The 23,551-nt window shown below is 38.5% G+C and overlaps 2 protein-coding genes and 1 pseudogene across 3 annotated transcripts; 2 read left to right on the forward strand and 1 right to left on the reverse strand.

Moving 5' to 3' along the window:
* Positions 1–923: 923 nt before the first annotated feature.
* LOC132155430 (anoctamin-8-like) lies at positions 924–9,652 on the forward strand. The gene is made up of 18 exons (XM_059564274.1): positions 924–932; positions 1,136–1,196; positions 3,331–3,441; positions 3,614–3,746; positions 3,895–4,033; positions 4,243–4,339; positions 4,425–4,541; positions 5,039–5,166; positions 5,287–5,448; positions 5,553–5,705; positions 5,853–5,979; positions 6,130–6,185; positions 6,333–6,407; positions 6,487–7,119; positions 7,231–7,422; positions 7,535–7,666; positions 8,197–8,307; positions 8,507–9,652. Exons 1-18 carry the CDS (start codon positions 924–926, stop codon positions 9,125–9,127), a joined length of 3,057 nt encoding a protein of 1,018 aa, XP_059420257.1. The 3' UTR covers positions 9,128–9,652.
* Positions 9,653–12,083: 2,431 nt separating this feature from the next.
* On the forward strand, positions 12,084–15,897 carry LOC132154977 (tRNA selenocysteine 1-associated protein 1-like). 2 transcript variants are annotated; one of them, XM_059563729.1, is made up of 9 exons: positions 12,084–12,260; positions 12,840–12,937; positions 13,478–13,577; positions 14,020–14,072; positions 14,220–14,351; positions 14,785–14,904; positions 15,052–15,289; positions 15,389–15,431; positions 15,534–15,897. In XM_059563729.1, the coding sequence occupies exons 1-9, from the start codon at positions 12,225–12,227 to the stop codon at positions 15,674–15,676; spliced, it is 963 nt and encodes a 320-aa protein (XP_059419712.1). In that variant the 5' UTR covers positions 12,084–12,224; the 3' UTR covers positions 15,677–15,897. The 2 variants fall into 2 exon arrangements, with proteins under 2 accessions (XP_059419712.1, XP_059419711.1); XM_059563728.1 differs by having other exon boundaries at positions 12,086–12,260; positions 15,386–15,431.
* Positions 15,898–16,778: 881 nt separating this feature from the next.
* On the reverse strand, positions 16,779–17,428 carry LOC132155431 (fat storage-inducing transmembrane protein 1-like; annotated as a pseudogene).
* Positions 17,429–23,551: the final 6,123 nt, after the last annotated feature.

Consider the following 23,551-nt stretch of genomic DNA (forward strand, 5'->3'; position numbering starts at 1 on the left):
GTTGACGGAAGCTGACTTAACAGAACTGTCGGCAACATTAACAGGAGTGAAGAAATTACCTATTTTAGGTATATACTTAAAATTTTCTGCGTTTCTGATGTCCTTTTCCTTTTTTAATTTCCGCTTCGCGCTCCCACTTAGCTTCTCCATGTCAGATTTTTATCTGTTGTAGCAACGCCTGACGTAACCCGCTCGGCGTAACATTTGACACACTTATATATATATATATATATATCTCTCTTAACTTGAGTCTTAACTTGAGGCCCTCTCTTCATTGGTCATTCCGAGACTGACTCTCAACCGCTCTCAACTCACGTTCAAAGTCATAGGCAGCGCAGCGTCTCTCTGTGCAGCGCAAAAGCCCGTGTTGACAGTTTGTTTAATATAAAGCGGGAGATTACCAGATACAGTATTTTGCTCGTGCCCTTGCTTCCCTGGGCCCTTTAGAGGTCTTGGGCCCCTGGGCAATTGCCCAGTTGCCCTTATGGTTAATCCGGCCCTGCTTCCCACGGAGGAAAAAAGAACGTAAATCCGGCACCCAACAAGCGCTCCTCGCTCTTCGCTTATCAGAGAGCACAAGTGTGAAGTAAGAAACGTGAAATAAGCTTGTTTCAAAATAAAACACAGCACAGCCGCTGCTACATCTCATGCACCTCCTTTTCACGAGTCCTTTGATGTGGCAACAGGTGAATACAATCAGAGCAAATCACATAATCACCGGATAACAACGTTCTACAGTACCTACATCTATGAATTATGAATCCTCGCAAATGCTTTTATTCTATATGAGACAGAATAGAAGAGATACAACAACTTAGTTACAACTTGCAGGCAAACAAAACAGAGAAATAAAGCGAAATAGGCTGTATAGAATGGAAGCTCTTCTAAAATAATGAGGAAATCTGCTGAGTTTTGACAGCGCCATGGATGATGTCAGTATGTGATTGAGGATTTATTCAGTGGTCAGTTGACACTCTGCACCTGTTTGCATCTGGAAAATGCTCTCGCCGATCGCTCGGAAGCCTTGCTGACCTGGCTATTCAGTTTCAGCTCCAGTGCCGACGACGGCATCACACAGCTGACGTAGAAGGCAGAGCAAAGCGAAGATCTCACGCGATGTCCTCGGCGGTGTTAGGTGAGAGACACTCAGACACCCGTCAAGCAGACGCTTGCATGTTGTAATCCAGCTGTCGTAGGTGAGTTCAAACCAAAAATGTGCGTTTTTATACACTGTGACATCTCTGTGTATTTTCTCTCTAGTGTAGGACAAGATTGTTAGCTGTTAGTGGCAGAATATAATACTACAGGCTGATATCTGAAGGTCTAATATTTGTCTAGAATATCTTATTTGCCTTCGTTATAGTCTTTTGACATTATGTTAAGTGTTGAATGGAATAGTCACTGTATGTGGTGGACACACAAGTACCTATAATACGAAAAACAATTTCCTGCCTATTGATGAAAACATCTATAGTTGTGCTCATTCAGATTATTACCATTACTCAAACATTTGTACTTTTATAACTCCATATATTTCCTGAGGCAGGCTATATCATTGCATTGATCCTGCTTGTTATGCTACAAATCCTCCCTGGATGTTCATTAGGTTTGAATGCTCAGCCATAATTGTGTTTTAAATGCATATTCATAATACCACATTGTTTAATGCAGTTCTACAATATTTGGCATAAATGGAACTAAACGCTTCACTTGCGATGAGCAACATCCTTTAATCTAGTTCTTCTTTCTGTCCTAATCTGTTTTGCCAGCTCTCGCAATCAGGTAATATCACAGATTCACACCTTTACATGTGTTTTACATGTGTTTTTCCAACAAACTCAGGCACGGAATTCAGTTTTGAATAGGCTGCCAAAGTGCATAATGTTAGAACTTCACTTCTCATTTTCTTCACCCTTCATGTAACTGTCACTAAAAAAAGAGCACAGTTTGTGACACAGTGGTTACAAAAATGATAACATCTCTTACACAAGGACTCTATTTCCTCCAAAAAATGCTTAAACTTAGAATGAGCGCTTCCACACGAGGGAAGCCATGTTTAATATATTGGTTATGTTAAAACAGCAGCTTGACTGAATTTGGTACGTTACCAATAGCCCTCTTTAAAAAAAAAAGAAAAAAAAAGGAAAAAGGTGTGGGAAGTCGTGGCCTAATGGTTAGAGGGTTTGACTCCTAATCCTAAGGATGTGGTTTTGAGACTCAGGCCGGCAATACCATGATTGAGGTGCCCTTGAGCAAGGCACCGAACCCCCAATTGCTCCCTGGGCGCCGCAGCATAAATGGCTGCCCACTGATCCGGGTGTGTTCATGGTGTGTGTGTGTGCACTGTAGATGGGTTAAATGCAGAGCACAAATTCTGAGTATGGGTCACAATACTTGGCTGTATATCACTTCACTTTTTCGCCAATGAAGCAACACTTTCTACAACAATGTATACAACAGCATATTACCATCAACCTCTCATTTAACCATATTTCAGGGCATAATGCTGAGCTTAAAGGATTTGGGTAAGTGTAAAAAGAGGCTTGGTTTCTGTGGATGTGGACAACAACTCTATTGAAATGTCTGTTTGGTTTGACCTTGATAGGATGACAGATTAATTATGGAATTAATTAGATTTTTGGGTTCCTTTTACAAACACACACACACAAACACACACACATATATATATATATATATATATATATATATATATATATATATATATATATATATATATATATATATATATATATATATATATTAAACCTGTACAATTGTTTTGCTGCTAGATTTTACAAATTGGTGTTTCTTACTATACACACTGTAGTGTAGCAAATGGGAAGTTTCATATATATATTAGTACTGGGCAATGATTACAATTTTTAACATTATAACAGGCATCTTCTGAGTAGAGACCTGCACGATCGCAGGACCCGTCGCAGCAGAGTGCGGCACGGGACAACACTTTGTGGGCAGATAGAGACTCGTGTGTGTGGGATGTGGGAGAATAATTAGGGTGCGCTCACACTAGGCAATCTTAACCCTCAAAGCTTGGTTGTGGATTTGTGGAGTCCAGACTCTTATGAGATGGCTTTATAACCTTTTCGAGCCTGATGAGCAGCAGCAAATGTTTTTCTGAAGTTCTCGCAGATCTCTTTTGTTTTGTGCCATGATACACTACCACAAACATAATCAGACTTTATAGATCCATGTTCTTTAAATAAAACAGGACATGCAATGACACCTGATAGTCATCGTACTAATTACTCTAACATACCTTCTTGTATTAACTTCTTCATAATAACTTTCTCTTTTTCCTCTTGCAAACAGAGAAACTGCTCAAAGGTCGTCTCTTTCATGCCAGACAGTACCTCATGAAGAATAAATCTATGATCACAATGGCAGCCACTGACAACTGTGATGTTCTTATGACATTCCCAGGTGCGAAGGTTATGTCTTTCAGTTTTGCTGTTTGCACTAATACAGTTATTAAAGAATGCATATGTTTTTTGTTTTTTTTATGAAGTGTGATAATAAACCACATAATAATATTTTGTGAATTTCTTTGATATACTGATGAACATATTTCAGCATGTTATTATCTTTTCCACAGACACCACAGATGACCATACATTGTTATGGTTACTTAACCAAATCCGGTTGGGGATTCCACAAATCAGAATCCAGATCCGGCAGCATAAATACACACATTCCTATGCATTCTTCATTACCTCAACCTTTGAGAAGTAAGACATAGTAGAAAACCTGCTCAACTCTGAAAGTATCACATCCCCGTTATTGTATTGCATTTTTCGATGTAAAATGTCTGAAACATTTGACAGATGGTCACTAGGTCCAAAATAAATACAGCATTAGAATAATTTTTGTCTGAAGCTTGTTGCGTGGAGCCGAACAGATGGGTTTGCAAAAGGCAGTGAAGTCACGTTACGGGGGCGGCAGTCGCAGGTTTTCATGTGAGGAGGATGACATCTATGAAAACATCGAGAGTGAGCTGTGTTTCTTCACATCACAGGTTTGCTGTAAATCTCTAATTTCCTGTCTTCTCATGTGAAATCATTAAATGTCTAATGTTTTCTTTGGCAAACTCGCGGCTAATTTGCATGAATTCATACAATCTCAATTGTACATTTTCATATAGATAGTTAGGTTCAAAGGAGGAAACTTTTTTTTAATCACATTTTCTCATGAGATTGGGTTGTTTTTTCTCTGTTATTTCTTTAGGAGCGCCAGAGTATTATCAAATATTGGTTAGATAATCTGCGGGCAAAACATGGCGAGGCCCTTCATAATATTCACTTCCTGGAGGGCCAACCAATCAGTAGATATTTTAATATTTCTTTTCTTCTAAAATGTTTGTTATCAAGTTTAAGAATTCTGATCAAAATGTTGTGTGTCCTTGGCAGTACCAGAGCTAATAACCAGGCGTGTGATTCTTCAAATGTTTCCTCTTCATGAGCAGAGAATTCTGAATCATCTGAAGACGTCCTGGGTTCAGGCAGTCTGTGAGAAGCAACCTCTAGGTGGGGACTCCTGTGTTTTTGCCAAGATGCACAGGATTTGACTAACTTTCAGTTATTCTGAGATGGCTGGTGCTTTTCAATAGTTGTGTAATGAGATTCCAGGCCAAGGCTCTTCCTTTAGCAAACAAACTCATGTGTACCTAGCTACCTACTTTCGTTAGTACAGACTGATTTGCTCTGTCTGAGCAAATATGAAGTGCTACAGTATGAATTCTGAATGCAAACTACAAGTTACTGCATGTCTTATGTGTAATGAGATCTCTAAGAAGGAGCTCCTAAGAAACATGTGATTCATCTGTTAGCTAAGGCATATTTCACTGTATTGTAGTTCAAACATTTTGCATTTTACCCAAGTTCCAATCTTTTAGGAAAATATAAAATCAACAGTGCCTTTTATCATGCGTTAACTACTATTACCCTCATAATTATGCAAATGTAGCAGATTTTGTTCATATTGTTATACTGAAAAGATGGTTTTGTTGTCCTGTTCTTGACAGATGACGTGTGTGATTATTTTGGTGTAAAGATTGGCATGTACTTTGCTTGGTTGGGCTTTTACACCAACTCTATGCTGTATCCAGCAGTGTTTGGCCTTCTACTCTGGATCTTTTCTGAGTCTGATCAGGCAGGTGTTTTCCCTTAATATCAAAATATAGCTTTAGAATGGAAGTATAAAAAGTATACAAGAGTTTTTAATTTGGTTAGAAGGCATGGTTTTTATCACCAATCTTTTTTTTTTTTGCAGACAAGTCAGGATATCTGCTGTGTGGTGTCTGCCCTTTTCAATGTGGTGTGGGCAACACTGTTCCTGGAGAGATGGAAACGGCAGGAAGCTGAACTAGCATATAAGTGGGGAACACTAGACACCCCAGCAGAGTCACTAGAGGAAGCCCGTCCACAGTTTCGGGTGTGCTGACATCATTTTTAACTTGATATGTGATTAGTTTACTTTCCACCAGTGTTTACATCAACTTTAGGCCTGAACTGTAACTTTTGCTACATGTAAATCAGGGAATTAAGCGTCGCAGTCCGGTGACCGGCTGTGAAGAGTTTTTCTACCCACCCTGGAAGAGAAGAATGTTCCGCTGGTTGGTCAGCTTTCCCATCTGCATCCTCTGTCTCTGCTTTGTCTGCTTGGCCATGTTTATCTGCCTGGAACTTCAAGTAGGGAAACCGACTTTTGTTACAAAACTTGGTACAACATGTTATTTTAAATAAAGTCTGCGATGAAGGTTCAAATTGATCTGTCTTCCATATTCAACTGAACATTGTTTCTAGAAGTTTTGTGTTCATGACTGCTGTCTCTTATAGGAATTTGTCCTGGAAACAAAGGAGTTGCCAAGCATTTGTAGATTTATTCCAAAAATTCTTCTGGCTATAACTGTTACTGTATGTGATGAAGTGTACAAGAAAATAGCTCTCTGGCTCAATGATATGGGTAAGAGCTTATAACATAATCATGTTTACAACATGAAGTTTATTCATTAAATTAGCAGCAAACTTGCATTTTTGTTTATTTCACAGCTTGTTTGTTCGTTAAAGATTTTTCCTCAGTGACACCTGTTTGTTCATTTTTCAATTTTAACAGAAAATTACAGACTTCAAAGCACTTATGACAATAATCTTATCCTCAAGACTGTTTTTGTAAGTTTAATGCTTCATTTCATGTATTTATATATACCAGGAAATGTTCAGTTTGTTATTGTATCAGCATACTGTAAAACTGTATTTAATGACTTTATAAAATATTGTGCATATTTCTAATGGTTAAAAATGTTCTGCATTTTAAAGTTTCAGTTCATAAATTCTTACCTCAGCCTTTTCTACATTGGATTTTACCTCAAAGACATGGAGCGGTTAAAAGAGGTAATACGCAGATGACAGAATAATGTTGAAGTAACAAACTGAAATTACCAAAAAAAAAATTACTCTCTTTAATTTACAGATGCTGGCCACGTTGTTGATCTTCCGCCAGGTTCTACAAAATATCAAAGAAGTGTTACAGCCTTATCTCTATGAGCACCATAAATCAGGTGCTCTGAGGACATTATGGGACTTAATTCAAACCATGATCCTGAACTATAGTCATTTGATAGTGCAAAGGATACGACTGACTTGCCAAGCCTGTCTGGATGTGAGTAAAAGTGGCATACCTCCAGAGCAATCAGAGAAGAGAGAGAGAAGGAGTTTAATCGCCAGCTACAGAGTTCTCAAAACAGAGGAAGGGGATGATGATGTTGGACTAAAACAAAGGAAGGTCAGCTTCACAGAGAAGGTGGAATACAAATACAAGGGTGTGGACGCACAGACCAGCCTACAGGACGATGGTAGTCCAACCCTTGTGGAGGAAGGAATGGATCCATCCTTAATATTTGATATACGTGATGATGACAGTGATGATGACAGAGAATGGAATGATTCTCTGAGTAAACCTCAAGGAACCCAGAAAAGAAAGACAAAATCTGCTGGTGAAAACAACAGTATGGAAAATAAAATGTCCTGGATGGATCCTCCAGAGGAGACTGAATCTACTGTTTTGACCCAACCAGAGATTGAAAGTTGCATGCTAACTTATGAGGTCTGTGCTCCTCCACCTAGATCACATGACTTGTTTGCTACTTTCTGAACCCAATGTCTGGTGCACTAACTGTATCAAAACAAGACCACTTTCTTTTATTTCGATTTGCAGGATACTCTTCAAGATTACCAGGAAATGTTCATACAGTTTGGCTATGTCGTACTCTTCTCCTCTGCATTTCCTTTGGCAGCCATGTGTGCCTTGATAAACAACATTGTAGAAATCAGAAGTGATGCTTTAAAACTTTGCACAGGCCTCCAGAGACCCTTTGGGCAAAGGGTTGAGAACATTGGACAATGGCAGGTCAGGAGATCCATTCAGAATAATTACTTACAATCCGCTATGAATTATTTATTTTATTTCGTGTTTGTTGAACTTGCTCTTTTGCTTTTGTTTGATCTTAAAATTTGAACAGACGGCAATGGAGGCAATGGGTCTGATCGCAATAATTGTGAACTGTTACCTTATTGGCCAGTGTGGACAGCTGCAACGGCTCTTCCCCTGGTTGAGCCCTGAGATGGCCATCATCTCTGTCGTAGTGCTAGAGGTAAGAGAGAAGTAATATCATTCCATTAAAAAAAAGGAAACAAATGTTTGTGGTCAATAAGATTTTTTAAACATATTTTAAGGAGTATTTTAAAATAAGAATATCCTCAACAAGGCTGCGTTTATTTGACCAGAAATACAATAAAAACAGTGATATTGTGATGTATTTCATTTTAAAATAAATGTTGGGTAAGTTTAAAACCTAATTTATTCCTGTGATCAAAGCTGAATTTTCAGCAGCCATTCCTCAAGTCGTCAGTGTGACATGACACTTCCGAAATCATTCTGATATGCTGGTTTGCTGCTTAAGAAACATTTATTATTATGTTAAAAACTTTATATGCTTAATATTTTTGTTCTTAAAATAGAAATCTTTTGTAACACTTTACCTTTCTTCTGATAAATTATTGCTCAATAAAAGTATTAATTTAATAATCGTGTGTATATGTATATATATATAATCTAAAGCTCAAATAAATTATGAATAAAGTGCAGTAAATTGAACTTAACTCTTTCTCATATGGTTTTCAGCATTTTGCCATTCTGCTCAAATATTTAATTCATGTTGCAATTCCTGATATTCCAAACTGGGTGGCAGATGAGATGGCCAAACTTGAATACCAGCGGAGAGAAGCTCTAAAGGTAGCACAGCACATGATGAGCATAGACTAACAATATCCAAAGAATTTCATTGTATAGATATTAATATTTCATAAACGATAACCCATATATAGTAAACAGATAATAAAACTTGGCTTTGTCTAAGGAAATTAAAAATAAAACACTAAAATGTAATTTTAATGGTTATAACATCACAGTGAAATTATTGTTTTTGCATCAGAAACATGAACGGCTCGCTCAACAGCACCAGCAACGGAGGAAGGCTGAAGAAGAGGAGCATCAGAAAATGGCAGAGGAATTGGCACAAGACAGTGAGCAAGACAAGTCCGATCCGAATGGAGGTGAGGACCATCACAATGAAAAAAGCCCAGCAGCCAAATTCAGCTCTGAAGGAGATAAACTCAAGAGACCCAGCTCCCATTTAGGCAACAATAATGTAATGAAACTCAAACAGATAATCCCACTTCAGGGTAAATTCACCTCTACCACTTCTCCCACAAGTGGTGAGGCCAAACTTCCAGGTTTTCTAAAGTTTCTCAAATCCCAAGAGTTAAAAAAAGAAGCCGCCGCAGCAGTTGCACAAGCAGCTACACATGGGAGCCACGAGAAAACACAGTCTCCCACCAAGTCCTTCAATCCAGGGAAACTCTTCAACTTTGGGAAAGAGAATCCATGTTCTGGTACTGATTCAGAACAGCAAGTGAAACCAGAAGATGCCTCAAGGGCCACTAATGCACAAAGCGCAAACAATGACCAAAACCCTTCATCAGAAGAGCTTCTATCTGAGGTTGAAAAGAGTGAAAGCTCTGACTTTGGTAATATTCCTTCAAAAAAACAGTGAATGAGATACTATTCAGTTAATATATCACTGATTGTAATGCTTAACATTTTCTTAAATGTGTGAAGCAACCATGTATTAAGTGGAACTGCATGTCAAAAATCATTTTAATACAATATATTAATCTGAGATCTCCATGTAGTTTATTCACTGAAGTTATGCTAAATCACCTGCATGATAAAATCAGTTTAGGTGGCATGGGCAAGTAAGAAAGGGCATTTGAATGAGCACTGTAAATGTATAGAATTTATATTTTTCTACGCATTCTTTTTCCTTTATGAAACGGTAAATATGACAATCTAAAAATAATGCATTGTCCTTGCTGATCTTATAATGGATGTGAACCCATAATGCAATAAAATGGAATTACTGTGAAAAGAAATTTTAAAAATGGTATATCAGACACAATATACACCAGGTTACTTCACAGCCTGTTTTTTGTACTTTTTTACTATTATCATAATACAAATTAAATGCACTTACAGTTGCTTGTAAAAATTAACTATAATGCTAAAATAAAATGTGATACAAAACATCCTGACAGTTTTTTTATTTGTGTATTATTATTTTTATTAAACTATTCAGGCGAGCCAGGGCTTAAAATGGGCCGTGCGGGGCAAACAGCCTCAGGCCAGTAGCACCGAGGCCAAAATAGCGTTGTGTTTACACCGTCGGGCCAGAAGCTCCGCTACGTTTCACTTAAACCCACCCTTTACACGCCTCTCGGGAGAAATGTCAAGAAACCCCATCATTTCACCAACAAAGAGAAAAAAGTCACTGGAAATAGCACGATCACAAAACGAACACGGGAAAAGCTGCCGTTTGTTTGCATGCTTTGTTAAATATTTAAATCCAAAAGCATCTATGTTTTATTATAATAAGGTGTTGCTTGAAAATTAGTCACACAGAAATGAAGCATTATGAACACTGTCTGCTATTCAGTTTAGTCTGTTTATTTGAAGTCACAATATCCTATATACATCACATTTTAAAAAGGAATGATCATTTATATATTTTTATAAAAGCTCCTGAACAAAAACGAGACTTGTGACAGATAAAATATGTTACTAAATAAATACACGATTGTGATAGAGAATAAGAAGCTGACGTCTGATTTCTCCAGCGGTCACATTTATCATGTTTACTATGGTAATGTTAATGCCTAGCGTGCATAGTCTTTTGCATCGCTTATAAATATTTCTGCCTTGTATGGTGATTATAATCCACATCGGATCAAGTTATTTCAAACACTCGCTGCTGACTGAAAGTGAGTTTTGAGCTCAACTTATCTCAAGTTTTTAATGCTGGTGTTATAGCTGTTATCTCTCTGAAATGATCCGCAGCGCTGACACTCTCCAGATGCAGAGAAACTCCGCCTTTGTTCAGAACCACTCCTCTAGCCCCAGCTGGCCCGCTTTGGTCCAAGGTTTTGTCGGGCCAAGAAAAAAATGGGCCATTGAAGCACCGACGAGGCACGATCAAGCCCCGGAAGTGACAGTGGAAACGCGACTGGCCCTGGCACGCACTAGCATGCCCGCTTTTGGCCCGACAGTGGAAACTGGAAACACGGCTAATCGTGCTAATGTTGTAAAAAAAAACAAAAAAAAAAAAACAGTAACAAACAGTAAACTCTTTAATGAATGGACTCAAGTGAAAATATAAAGATGGATAAGATCCATTAAATTGCATTTTAAAAAAGAACATTCAATGAAGTCTTTCAGCGCCATTGTCCATTGATTTCTTTAATTTGACATTTTTAAATAGAAAACTACTGCCCAGCTGAAATTCATCGGAGATTCACTTCAAAGGTAAATCAAAGCAACTGTCCAGTCAGAGTCTCAATGTGTCAGGGATTTTCGTCCTTTGAGCATTCGGCGCAGGATTACTTCAATCCCACCTGGAGTGCTAATTCTTTTGATCCACCCATGGGTCCGCTTTCGTTTGATGTTCTTCGGCTGATATTCTGTCCCACGTTTGACTGTGCGGACTTGTTGATAGTGCCAGAGTTGCTGCTGGAAAACACAGTTTCCCTGTTCTTTGGTGTTCAGGGCTCCTTGCTGTTGACTGCTTCTGGATATTGTAGAGCGAGGGCCATTACTCCTTAAAGTGAGTTAGAACATATTGTAAAATATTTACACATGCATGCATGGACTGTTCATGAGTCTTTAAGTCTAAAAGTCTTTTTAGTTTAGTGGCAGATTGACAATATACAGGTGAATTTGTACACTGGTGTGACATACATGAAAAATGTAAAATTAAAAGTAATATTAATACAAACACTGTCGCTCTTGAAAGAAAACAGATTTTGCTTTTTGCAATACATTTCATTAATAAATGTAACGTTACAGTAACTATAACATTACACTCGAGTATTGTTTTACAATCTATTTTTGTGTAAGCTATGTTTAGCTGTGGTTTTGCAATATATTCTAATTACATTAATGACATTAATATTTTATTGGATTTATGGAAAAGCTATGATTGATGTGAGGTTTTCGCTAAGGCTGATTGTTGTTACATTCACAAACAAGGGAACATTCAACAATCGAATTTAACCTCTTTTTTAAATGAGCGATGCCACATACCAACACAAACTCTGTGCCCCCGAAAAGCGCAAAAATGTTCGTAACGTGTTCATCTCGGCTCCGGATTCCTTCCTCTATCAATATCATACCAAAGTCATCACACGACGCGTGGTCTTGCGTCTCTTCCTCGTGTGCACGACTGGCAGGAATGTTCAAATCTCACTTCTGCCCCCTTGAAGTCAAACTCGGAATAACATATGCGTAGCATATGCGTTCTATTGACTTATTTGTATTACAAAAACAAAAACTTGGTATTATATCCATGCATGGATGCTTTACAGAAATACGGTGTACTAAACTCTAGGTAAACATTTAACAGACAGACTACGAGTGGGGTGTGAACTCACCAGTTTGTGTTTGAGCGCTGCGCAGCCGGAAGCGGAAGTGTGGGTTTGTGTTGTTCAGTAAACGTTCTGCTAGCTTCACGAGCCACCACGCAAATTCTGCATCTAACTGTCGCTTAATTGTTATTATTTTTCACAAATCTCTGAAGTGCAGCAGTTTCAGCAGCCAAGATGTTCAACCGAATGACAAGTCTATGGATGGGTGATGTAAGAAATTGTTTTTTGTTCCCTTTTCTTTGATAACTCAGCGAGTATGTGTATGAGAAAGCAGCAGCATGTGGGCTCGGCTCGATGTTACGCAAGCACAGCCAACAGGCCACTCAAACCTGCAATAAACTAGAGAAATAAATGCTGAATGTACACAGAATTTAAAATAATATTCTAACACATTTGTAAACCTAGTGCTACTTAACGCGTAGTTTTTGTTCCAAGTTCATTGTCGACAGGCCTCTGATATTTACATATGCGCCTTTGTGTCGTAGAGTAAATAATGGGACAAACTACATGATCGGGTTATGATTTCGAGTTGGGCATCTAAACAACAGGGTGTAATGGTAGTGCACAATTATTATTATTATTATTCTTTTGGGGTGGAACGTTAGTGCACTAAACTGTACGTTACGTTAAGTCCTCTTGTCTTCGTCACCGACCCCGCGCTGACTGTTAGCGGGCACGTGACGCAGAACTGTAAACTTTCCTCGTCTCTGCTTGCTTCTGTAAAATCATTAACATGGTGTGTGTTTACAATATGCTGACAGGCCATTAATCTCATTATTTGTTTTACAGTTAGACCCATACATGGATGAAAACTTCATTAAGCAAGCTTTCAGCACTATGGGAGAGACTGCATACGGTGTCAAAATAATTACACATCGACTTACCGGGTAAGATGAAGCTGACTTCCAGAAGTAAAAAGCCCATCAAACCGATAATTTATTTTTAATTATTTGAAGACAAGCCTGCTGTGAGGTTGTTAACTTTTCTTTTAATAATAGTTTTTAACAGCAGTATTACCCATAGTTCTGCTTTACCCATAAATCTCTACCGATCAGACAATCCCAATAAGCAAATCATGCAAAAATAGCTTGTTAGAGCATTTTTGGTTGTTTTTGCGGTTGCAATAAAATATACCGTTTCTCTATATATAATCAACATCTTTAAATTGATAGTTTTACATTTCTCCATTATTTTCATTATATTGTCATACACAATGTTTCATGGGATTGTAGTTCATTCCCTCATTAAAGCTGTTAAGTACGCTGTCTTGTACCACTGTCTTTTTGCCTGATTTTCAAATATGTCATGTATTGATTAACCTCGAAGCTGGTTGGTTTGGTTCATGGCTTATTAGATGAGCCAGGTATTGTCTTTTGTGTGAGTTTGTTGAGAGAAATAATTGAATATTCTCGTCTGTGTTTCTTTAGAGGCTCGGCTGGATATTGTTTTGTGGAGATGGCAGATGAGGCCAGTGTTGACCGTTGTGTGCAGAGGCTTAATGGGAAGCTGGTTCCAGGATCGAATCCGGTAAGATGCCAAACTTGCACCCATTAAATTGTGCAGTTTTGGCATTTGTATTTGATTTCAATACATTTATATATATACTAAATTAATTATATATAAAAGATTATTATAGGAAGACATAACCAGCATGACCCCCACCTGATTTGAGACATTTCAATTATTACTCCATTTATCATTAGTGATGGGCAAGTTACAGAGCTCAGTTTCGTCCCTTAGTAAGGTGGTTGAGGGTGTTTTTAAAATGACTTTGTTTGAAACTGGTGAATAAACTCTGTTAGGAACTAGCTGACGAATGGGATAAAGCCAGTACTGATTGGTGGAGGTATGTGGAAATAACAGCTTCCTTACTCAAATTATACAACTCTATTTGTCAGCGAATTGTCTCCATACTACAGGCAAAGTGTAATTTAATTTGCTCAATGGTTGTATTTTGTGTGCATTTCAGCCCAGGAAGTTCAAGCTTAACTACGCAACATATGGGAAAAGGCCAGAGCCTGGGTAAGAACACCATGTCCAGAAAATAATTTTAGTTGCTGATATCTTGTTGAGAAACCATAAATAAAGTAGCTGCTTTTTTGTAGTTAAATATTACATTTTTAGTTGTGGTGGTTTCTTTTACTTTACATAGCTCACTCTCTTCCGCAGCCCAGAATTTTCTGTCTTTGTTGGAGATCTCACGTCAGAAGTGGATGACTACCAGCTTCATCAGTTCTTTCTGAAAAAATTCCCTTCATGCAAAGGCGCCAAAGTTGTCACTGATCCTCTTGGGAACTCCAGGTATGAAATGTTTCAGCTGCCAACACTGTGCTGCATAACCTTGCTTGGCTTTCTCTGACAGTTTGATCACCGGACGTTGACCACAGATGAACTAGATGAGGTCTCCTTTACCTTTTATTTCATGTTTTTTAAGAGCTTATTTTCAGTCTATACTCTTTACCCTCCTCCTAAAAAGGGCCAGACAATACATGGATGTGATTTGCCGTTGTTACAAATCTGCTAAAACTATTGTTTTCCCCATATAGGGTAAGCAAGAGCAACTCACAATTGAAGTGATGCTACTTCATGTTAAAAGTAAAAGAGAAGTTTCAGTTCTACCATCAAATTAATAATTACTTTCTGAATACATATTGAAATAAGTATATACTGCATGATGAGGTGCATGAAGAGTGAGAGAGCAGCTGCTGATGATCTAGTTTTTTCAAATGTACAGGGGTTATGGCTTTGTGAAGTTTAGCGATGAGAATGAACAGAAGAAAGCCCTCGAGGAGTTTCAGAACGCATCCGGCCTGGGAGGAAAACCCATCAGGATAAGCATTGCCGTCAACAAAGGGTACATTTTATTTGAATTAAATTTGTCATTGTTACTTAAGTTTAATGTGGTCAGTGAGACTTAGTCTTGGTAATTAAACTTAAATCTCACAAATCCACATGAAATCTTACCATAATGTTTTTTTTTTTTTTTTTTTTTTCATTTTAGCAATAAAACAAGCAGTTACCACAACCAGAATAACAGCTACAACAGCAACTATCAACAGCAGTACTATCAACAGCCCTACAACAGTTACTATCCTCAGTGGGGTTATGATCAGTACAGCGGTTATAACTACGGCTACAACCCATATGCTACCCCCCCTCCAGTTCCACATGGAATGATGGGACCACCCCCACCTATGGGGATGCCCCCCGTGGCCTCTGACATGCAGGGATCCACAGAGGTATTTAAGTAGAGATTGATGAAGAATAATAGTGTTTTTAAAATATAATTCCAAACCATTTCTATTCTGGAATTTACCATTTTTGTATTGCTTCAGCAGTCACATGATGGCACTGAGGATGCTGAGGAGGATCCAGCTGAAGGTAATATTTAGTGACATTTTAATTTGACTTTAATTGATCAAATTGTTGATAAGAGCAAGTTCACGCATCAGTAATAACTCAACATCTCTTTTTCTCCCTCAGACCCAAACCCACAGGTGGATGTGGAAACATTAAATAGGCAATACATGGAGCGCAGTGAGGAGCTGTACGATTCGCTCATGGATTGCCACTGGCAGCCATTGGACAGTGTCACATCTGAAATTCCTATGATGAATGGCTCCTGACTGTCTTAACCAACCACCGTCCAGGATTATTATACTTTCTGAAGGAAAATGCCTTTTATAATGATCTGAGCTAGTTTTTCAGAGAGTGTTTTCCCTCCTTTTCAGCCTTTTATTTGGAGCTTTATTCGAGCAGGAAAGATGCTTTCTTCATGTGTGTCCATCACATTTTTTCTTTTTTTTTCAAAGTTAGGAAGTAATGGTTTTGTTGGACAGGTTTTTTTTTTTAAATGGATGGAAAGAATCTTCTTCAGTACTGTTGTCATTTTTAATCAGGAGCTTTTCCTACTCTTGCCTTATTAAACTTTTCCAAGTTTCGTGTCCAAATAAGCATCTCTTATATACACCCCTTTTTGTGAGGCCACTGGTGGTTTTTCATTTGGGAAAGCTTTGTTCAAGAGATGGTTCTTGTTTAGAGATGTTTGAAAAATGAGACCACTGCATAAAAATTTATACCACACCACACTGAACCCGGATTATATTCTGTCTTTAAATTACATATCCATTTGGGCATAAATGAATCACAAGTTTCTTATTTAAGGCTGAGCTTTCCAGAAATTCTGTGAGTATTTTTGTAATAAAAAAAGCTAATTGAGATTCTCAAAGAAGAACCTAATAAATCAATATGTCTCAGTTGAGTCTTCATTTATTATATAATCATGTTTTTATGTGTGAAACCAGTTCTGTATTAATGTTCCCAAAGAGATTTAAACTCGAGCCTGACAAATTTTGAAATCATTAAACATAGTACATCCTAAAATGGAAATTCTGTCACCATTTACTCAATCTCATGTTGTTCCAAACCTGTATGACATTCTTTCCTCTGTGGAACACAAAAGATATTTAGAAAGTCAGCGACATAAAAACAACTGAAAATCATACAAAACGTCATACAGGTCTGAATGAAATTTTTAGGTGAGCTATCCCTTGAAGGGTGTTCACGACCATGTTATTTAATTTTTCATTATTTAGTAAACATGCATGAAGGAAATGTATAAAGACCAGCAATTCTGATAAATAATGATCTAATATACATCCTGTACGGGCAGAGATTTGGCTGGATATTCTGAACTTCAATGATACACTGCAGCACCACTACATGTAATTAATACAATTTCTGCCCAAGCTTTCTCAAGTTGATCTCATTAGCATTAGTTTCACACAGTGCCTCAGATGTATCATCCTATTTGCTCCGTGTATACAAAAAAAGTCCCACCCCTGGCCTCCCAGGGCAGTACCAACTAGGTTCAAGTCGGTACCAGCCTTGACACAACACTCTCCAGCTCAAACAACCCAGGACACCTCCCAAAAGCTGAGTAGGAAACTGGGGGAAGTAAGCCAGCGGGCTGAGCAGCAGGAAAAGCCAGAGACTCAACAGCAGGACGCAGAACAGGAAGAGGATGCGCAGTGGAGCTCCAGAGGGTCCACCCAGGCTCAGGTAGGGCCCAAACTCTGCAGTCTCCTCAGCAAGAAACAGGCAGCACAAACACAAAAGGCATCTTCAGATACTTCTTAGCCACGCCACAACATACCAGAGCAGACACAAGCCTCCTTTGTTTCACCTTCTCGCTAAAGCAGTAGAGGTGGAGCTCCATTGGTCCCTGAAGCCAAGTCAAGAGTCGAGCCCTGTAAATCACTATAGATCTAATCAAACCTGTCCTGGAGGCCCTTCAGAACTGCAATGATCTACTTTGTAAGAAAACCCCACATATATTCTGTAATTTACGTCTTAACCTTCTGATATTGTTTGGTCATTTAAAATGGTTTTTTTTTTTTTAAATCGCTACTTTATTGGAATGGTACAACAAAACAAACCAAAACAACTAGAGATTTCATAAGGCTTTTATATAGAGCTCTATTGGAATCTAGTGGCTAGACCATAGAATTTCAGATGTTTTGCTTTTTTTACTCACACCAAATGGAACTAATCTGCCTTCAAAAATTGGATTTTAAAGGCATTGTCTCTATCTTAACATGAAATACTGCCGTGATTAAAAAGTAATAGAAAAATATAAGGGATAAATTGATCACCGTTATTGCATAAATATTAAATAGTACAATGAAATTCTCTAAAAATACAAAATAAAAAGAAAACATATTATTGAACAAAAATACATTGATTTCAAAAAAAAAAAAAGGTGTCCGGTCACTTTTGACCACAAACAACACAAGTGTGACTCCCAAATGAAGAATATTCAATTCAATTCAATTCAAGTTTATTTGTATAGCGCTTTTTACAATACAAATCGTTACAAAGCAACTTTACAGAAAATTATGTTTCTACAATATTTAGTAGTAGCTAGTAGTTTGTGCACGTTTGACAGGATTTTAGAAAAATAAAAATAATAATAATACAAGACGTAGTCAGCTAGATGATGAACTATCAATATTATTAATTAATAGTAATTATAGGATGCAGTCACACATGTAGCAATAATTGTTAGTTCTGTTTGTTGATTCAAGGTTAGGATCATCTGGGGTCCTCTGAGGGTCAGCATCATCTCTTCTCAGGTGTTCTGGATCCAGACTGGAGCTTGTGTAAATCCTAGTTACCACGGGATGTAAATCCCGTGGCAAAACATAGAAACAAAATAGAGACATCATTAGCATAGCTGCTGATCCAACAAAGTAAAATTAGTTTAACCCAAGCTAAAGAATAAAAATGCAGATGCAACTACACTCACAATTTAAGAGATACATTATTCGAATGCTTGGCGAAAAAGATGCGTTTTTAATCTAGATTTAAACAGAGAGAGTGTGTCTGAACCCCGAACATTATCAGGAAAGCTATTCCAGAGTTTGGGAGCCAAATGTGAAAAAGCTCTACCTCCTTTAGTGGACTTTGCTATCCTAGGAACTACCAAAAGTCCAGCGTTTTGTGACCTTAGGGTGCGTGATGGGTTGTAGCGTGGTAGAAGGCTAGTTAGGTACGCAGGAGCTAAACCATTTAGGGCCTTATAGGTAAGTAATGATAATTTGTAACTGATACGGAACTTAATAGGTAGCCAGTGCAGAGACTGTAAAATAGGGGTAATATGATCATATTTTCTTGACCTGGTAAGGACTCTAGCTGCTGCATTTTGGACGACCTGTAGCTTGTTTATTGACGAAGCAGGACAACCACCTAGAAGTCCATTACAATAGTCCAGTCTAGAGGTCATGAAAGCATGAACTAGCTTTTCTGCATCAGAAACAGATAGCATGTTTCGTAGCTTGGCAATGTTTCTAAGATGGAAGAATGCGGTTTTTGTAACATTGGAAATATGATTTTCAAAAGACAAATTGCTGTCCAATATAACACCCAGATTTCTGACTGTAGAGGAAGTAACAGTACATCCGTCTAGTTGCAGATTGTAATCTACAAGATTCTGTGTGGTGTTTTTTGGTCCAATAATTAATATCTCTGTCTTATCCGAATTTAATTGGAGAAAATGATTTGTCATCCAATCTTTTACATTTTTAACACACTCTGTTAGCTTAGATAATTGGGAAGTTTCATCTGGTCTCGTTGAAATATATAGCTGAGTATCATCAGCATAACAGTGGAAGCTAATTCCGTATTTTCTAATAATATTACCAAGGGGCAACATGTATATTGAAAATAGAAGGGGACCTAGGACGGATCCTTGTGGCACTCCATATTTTACTGATGATAAATGAGATGACACCCCATTTAAGTAAACAAAATGGTAGCGATCGGACAGGTAGGATCTAAACCATCTTAGAGCCTGCCCTTGAATACCTGTATAGTTTTGTAATCGATCTATGAGTATGTCATGATCTATGGTGTCGAACGCAGCACTAAGATCAAGTAAGACTAGAAATGAGATGAAGCCTTGATCTGACGCAAGAAGCAGGTCATTTGTAATTTTAACAAGTGCAGTTTCTGTGCTATGGTGGGGCCTAAAACCTGACTGAAATTCTTCATACAGATCATTTTTATGCAGGAAGGTGCTCAATTGAGCAGACACAACTTTTTCTAAAATTTTAGACATAAATGGAAGATTTGAAATAGGCCTATAATTTGCCAGTACACTAGGATCTAGTTTTGGTTTCTTAATAAGAGGCTTGATAACCGCCAGCTTGAATGGTTTTGGGACGTGACCTAAAGATAACGACGAGTTAATGATATTGAGAAGCGGTTCTTCGGCTACAGGTAACAGCTCTTTTAGTAATTTAGTGGGTACAGGATCTAATAAACATGTTGTTGGTTTAGATACAGTGATAAGTTTATTTACCTCTTCCTGTCCTATATTTGTAAAGCACTGCAGTTTATCTTTGGGTGCGATGGATGAAACTGAAGTGTTAGACGCTGTAGAATCTACATTCGCTATTGTATTTCTAATGTTATCTATTTTATCAGTGAAGAAATTCATAAAGTCATTACTATTTAACGTTGGTGGAATATTTGAATCAGGTGGCGTCTGGTAATTTGTTAATTTAGCCACTGTGCTAAATAAAAACCTTGGATTGTTTTGGATATGCTCTGCCCTAGCAGTTTTTAGAGCCTGTCTATACCTGGACATACTGTTTTTCCATGCAATTTTAAAAACTTCCAAGTTAGTTTTTCTCCATTTGCGTTCAAGACTACGAGTTACTTTCTTGAGAGAGTGAGTATTACTGTTATACCATGGCACAGTACGTTTTTCTCTAACCTTTTTCAATTTGATGGGGGCAACAGCTTCTAATGTATTAGAGAAAATAGTGCCCATGTTGTCAGTAATTTCGTCTAATTCATGTGTATTTTTGGGTACAAATAGCAGTTGAGATAGATCAGGCAGGTTATTTGCGAATCTGTCTTTGGTGGCTGGAACAATAGTTCTGCCCAGACGGTAACGCTGAGACATATAGTTAATATCAGTTATACGCAGCATGCACGATACAAGGAAATGGTCTGTAATATCATCACATTGGGGTACAATATCTATAGCAGTAAGATCGATTCCATGCGATATAATTAGATCTAGTGTATGATTAAAACGATGAGTGGGCCCGGTGACATTTTGCTTGACTCCAAAGGAGTTTATTAGGTCAGTAAACGCAAGTCCTAATGTATCATTTGCATTATCAACGTGAATATTAAAATCTCCCATGATTAGCGCCTTATCAACTGTAATTAGAAGGTCTGAGAGGAAATCTGCAAATTCTTTTAGGAATTCTGTATACGGCCCTGGTGGTCTATACACAGTAGCCAGAGCAAGAGATACATTAGACTTCTTTTGCATGTCTGACAGTGTAACATTTAGCAGAAGTATTTCAAAAGAGTTAAACCTGTATCCTGTTTTCTGGGTAACATTGAGAATATCACTATATATTGTTGCAACACCTCCTCCACGACCAGTCTGACGGGGCTCATGCTTATAACAGTAGTTTGGTGGAGTAGACTCATTTAGACCAAAATAATCATTTGGTTTTAGCCAGGTTTCAGTCAAGCAGAGTACATCAAAACTATTTTCTGTGATCATTTCATTTACAATAACTGCTTTGGGTGTGAGTGATCTAATATTTATGAGCCCAAACTTTAAAAATTGTTTTTGTTCATTTACTTTACATTTTTCTGGTTTAATTACGATAAGATTTTTTCTAGATCCTACATTATATTTTGACCTCACTATTCGGGGAACAGACACAGTCTTAATAGTTTTTACAGCACAAGTACTTTTATCATTTAAGCAGGTGGAACAAAACTCATCATAATAGTTATTAGAGAATTGTCTTACTAGTCACATGGAGCGAAGTGTCCTGGAGATGTTGTCAGAGAGCAGCTCCGCTCCGATTCTGCTGGGGTGTAATCCATCAGCGCGAAACAGCCTAGGACGCTCCCAGAAAAGATTCCAGTTATTAACAAATAGCAGTTTCTGTTCTTTACACCATGACAACAGCCATTCATTTAAAGCAAAAAGTCTACTGAACCTTTCGTGTCCTCGTCGATACGTGGGCAGTGGTCCTGACACGACGATCGTCGCCGCGGGCGTCGTGCTGCGAACCGTCTCGATCAGGCTGCTGAAGTCCCTCTTCAGCGTCTCCGTCTGCCGCAGCGTGGTGTCGTTAACCCCGGCGTGAAGCACGACCGCTCTGGGGCTCTCGTCGACCTTCAGGATCGCGGGTATCTGCGCAGAAACATCGAGAACACGAGCACCAGGCAAACAATGAGTGTGCACTTTACCTTCAGCTAACGTAGCACTTACGTGTCGGACGATGGAGTCTCCGATGATCACAGCGTCGCGTCCTGTCTCGCGGAGGGGAGCGAAGCGGTTCCGGATGGAGATGTCGAAGGCAGGAGGGGGAGAAGTCGTCGCCCGGGACCCGGCTCGCGTCCTCCGCTGTGGATGCACCCAGGGTCCGTGGTGTCCCGGCGTCGCAGTAAAGGACATCTGGGAAGATCGCGTCCTGGGTGCACCGGGCCTGTGCAGAGAAACACACGGAGTAGACGTGGTGGGACTGTTAGCAGATCGCTGTATACTTACCCCGGACTTGTGAGCGTCAGCCCGGGATGATTCCAGCGTGGTTCTCCGCTCTCTCAGCTGGGCCTGCCTCACCTCCAGGTCGCGAATCTGCTTTCCCACGGCCTCGAGCTCGAGCTGCACAGAGTGTAGACATTCATCCGCCATTAAAGCAAGTAACAGTGAGTACAGCAGTGGTAATGTGTGTGAATAGAGTATTAGCAATGTTAGCGCAGTTAGCTGCAACCACGCCGCTGATGCTAACGGGCTAAAAGCTTATAGCGGACCCGGGAGATCAAAATAAAACTAGTGACAGCAAGGCGCTCTGATTGTTTTTGTTGTAGAATACAATAGAGGATATATTCACACGTTATATAAACGGAAACGATGATGTATAAAATTGATTTTTGAGTTAAAAATAGTCAATGAAAAGAATATAGTGACGGAGCTCAAACGCAGTACAGCCGCCAACAACAAACAGGAAGTGACGTCAAGAATACTAGAGGTTAATGGTGAAAAAGTAAATACTTAAAATTAAATTCATTCAATTCTTTTCATATTCTGTTTTTCGCCTAATATTTTGTAGGAAAGTAGGAATATTTGGATGCAACCTAAATCTTTATAAGTGAGTCATTGTATCATTCACTCAACTGATTAATTAAAAAAAAAACATAGATTTATTCAGGAACACTATAAAACTGAATCAGTTTAGACACCATTGTGAATTAAACATGGATGAAAACGCCACTGTGAGGGATAGACTTCACAATGGCATGCACTGTATAAAGGCCTAGATGACATAATTTTCACAACACACAACTTTCAAAACTGGTTTATATTAAGTTTATGAGTTTTTGTCTACTAAAAGTTTATTCCGGAAAGACATTTTGTCAGCTGAACAATTGGTATGTTGTTAAACAACAGTACACATTGAATCCATTGAATGCACTGTACAGTATGTCTATTGTCTATACCTTGTGATAACCTGTAGCACAAGGCCGCAAAACAACAGAACTGGTGTGTGGTATTACTTGATTTAATATATTTATTTGTACAGATTTGCATTTTTGTGGCTTACCTGTAGAGAAAATACGTCCTCTTTGCAAAGACACAATAGGTTAAGGAGGGGCCCAAATAAAAGCAATGCTGACAGCAACAAATAAAAATGTTGAATGCTGTAGTTATGCTTCTGTAATCACAGTCACAGTCACATTTAATTCAGGTATACAAAATGGCATGTGCTACTTTAGTAGTTTCCTCTTCTTATACTCTGTGTCCTTTAACCTTCAAGAGATTTTCACGGCCTAGCTCTCCTCTGATCTTTATTAAGGATGGCTGAAGCGAAACAGTCGTTCCGAAGCTTTGCGAGATCCCGAAGCGCAGATGTGTCGAAACACTGATCCGAAGCGTGATTCGAAACACCCATGTCACGTGA

The sequence above is a fragment of the Carassius carassius genome, chromosome 12 (genome assembly GCF_963082965.1).
Source record: "Carassius carassius chromosome 12, fCarCar2.1, whole genome shotgun sequence".
Classification (NCBI taxonomy): Eukaryota; Metazoa; Chordata; class Actinopteri; order Cypriniformes; family Cyprinidae; genus Carassius; species Carassius carassius.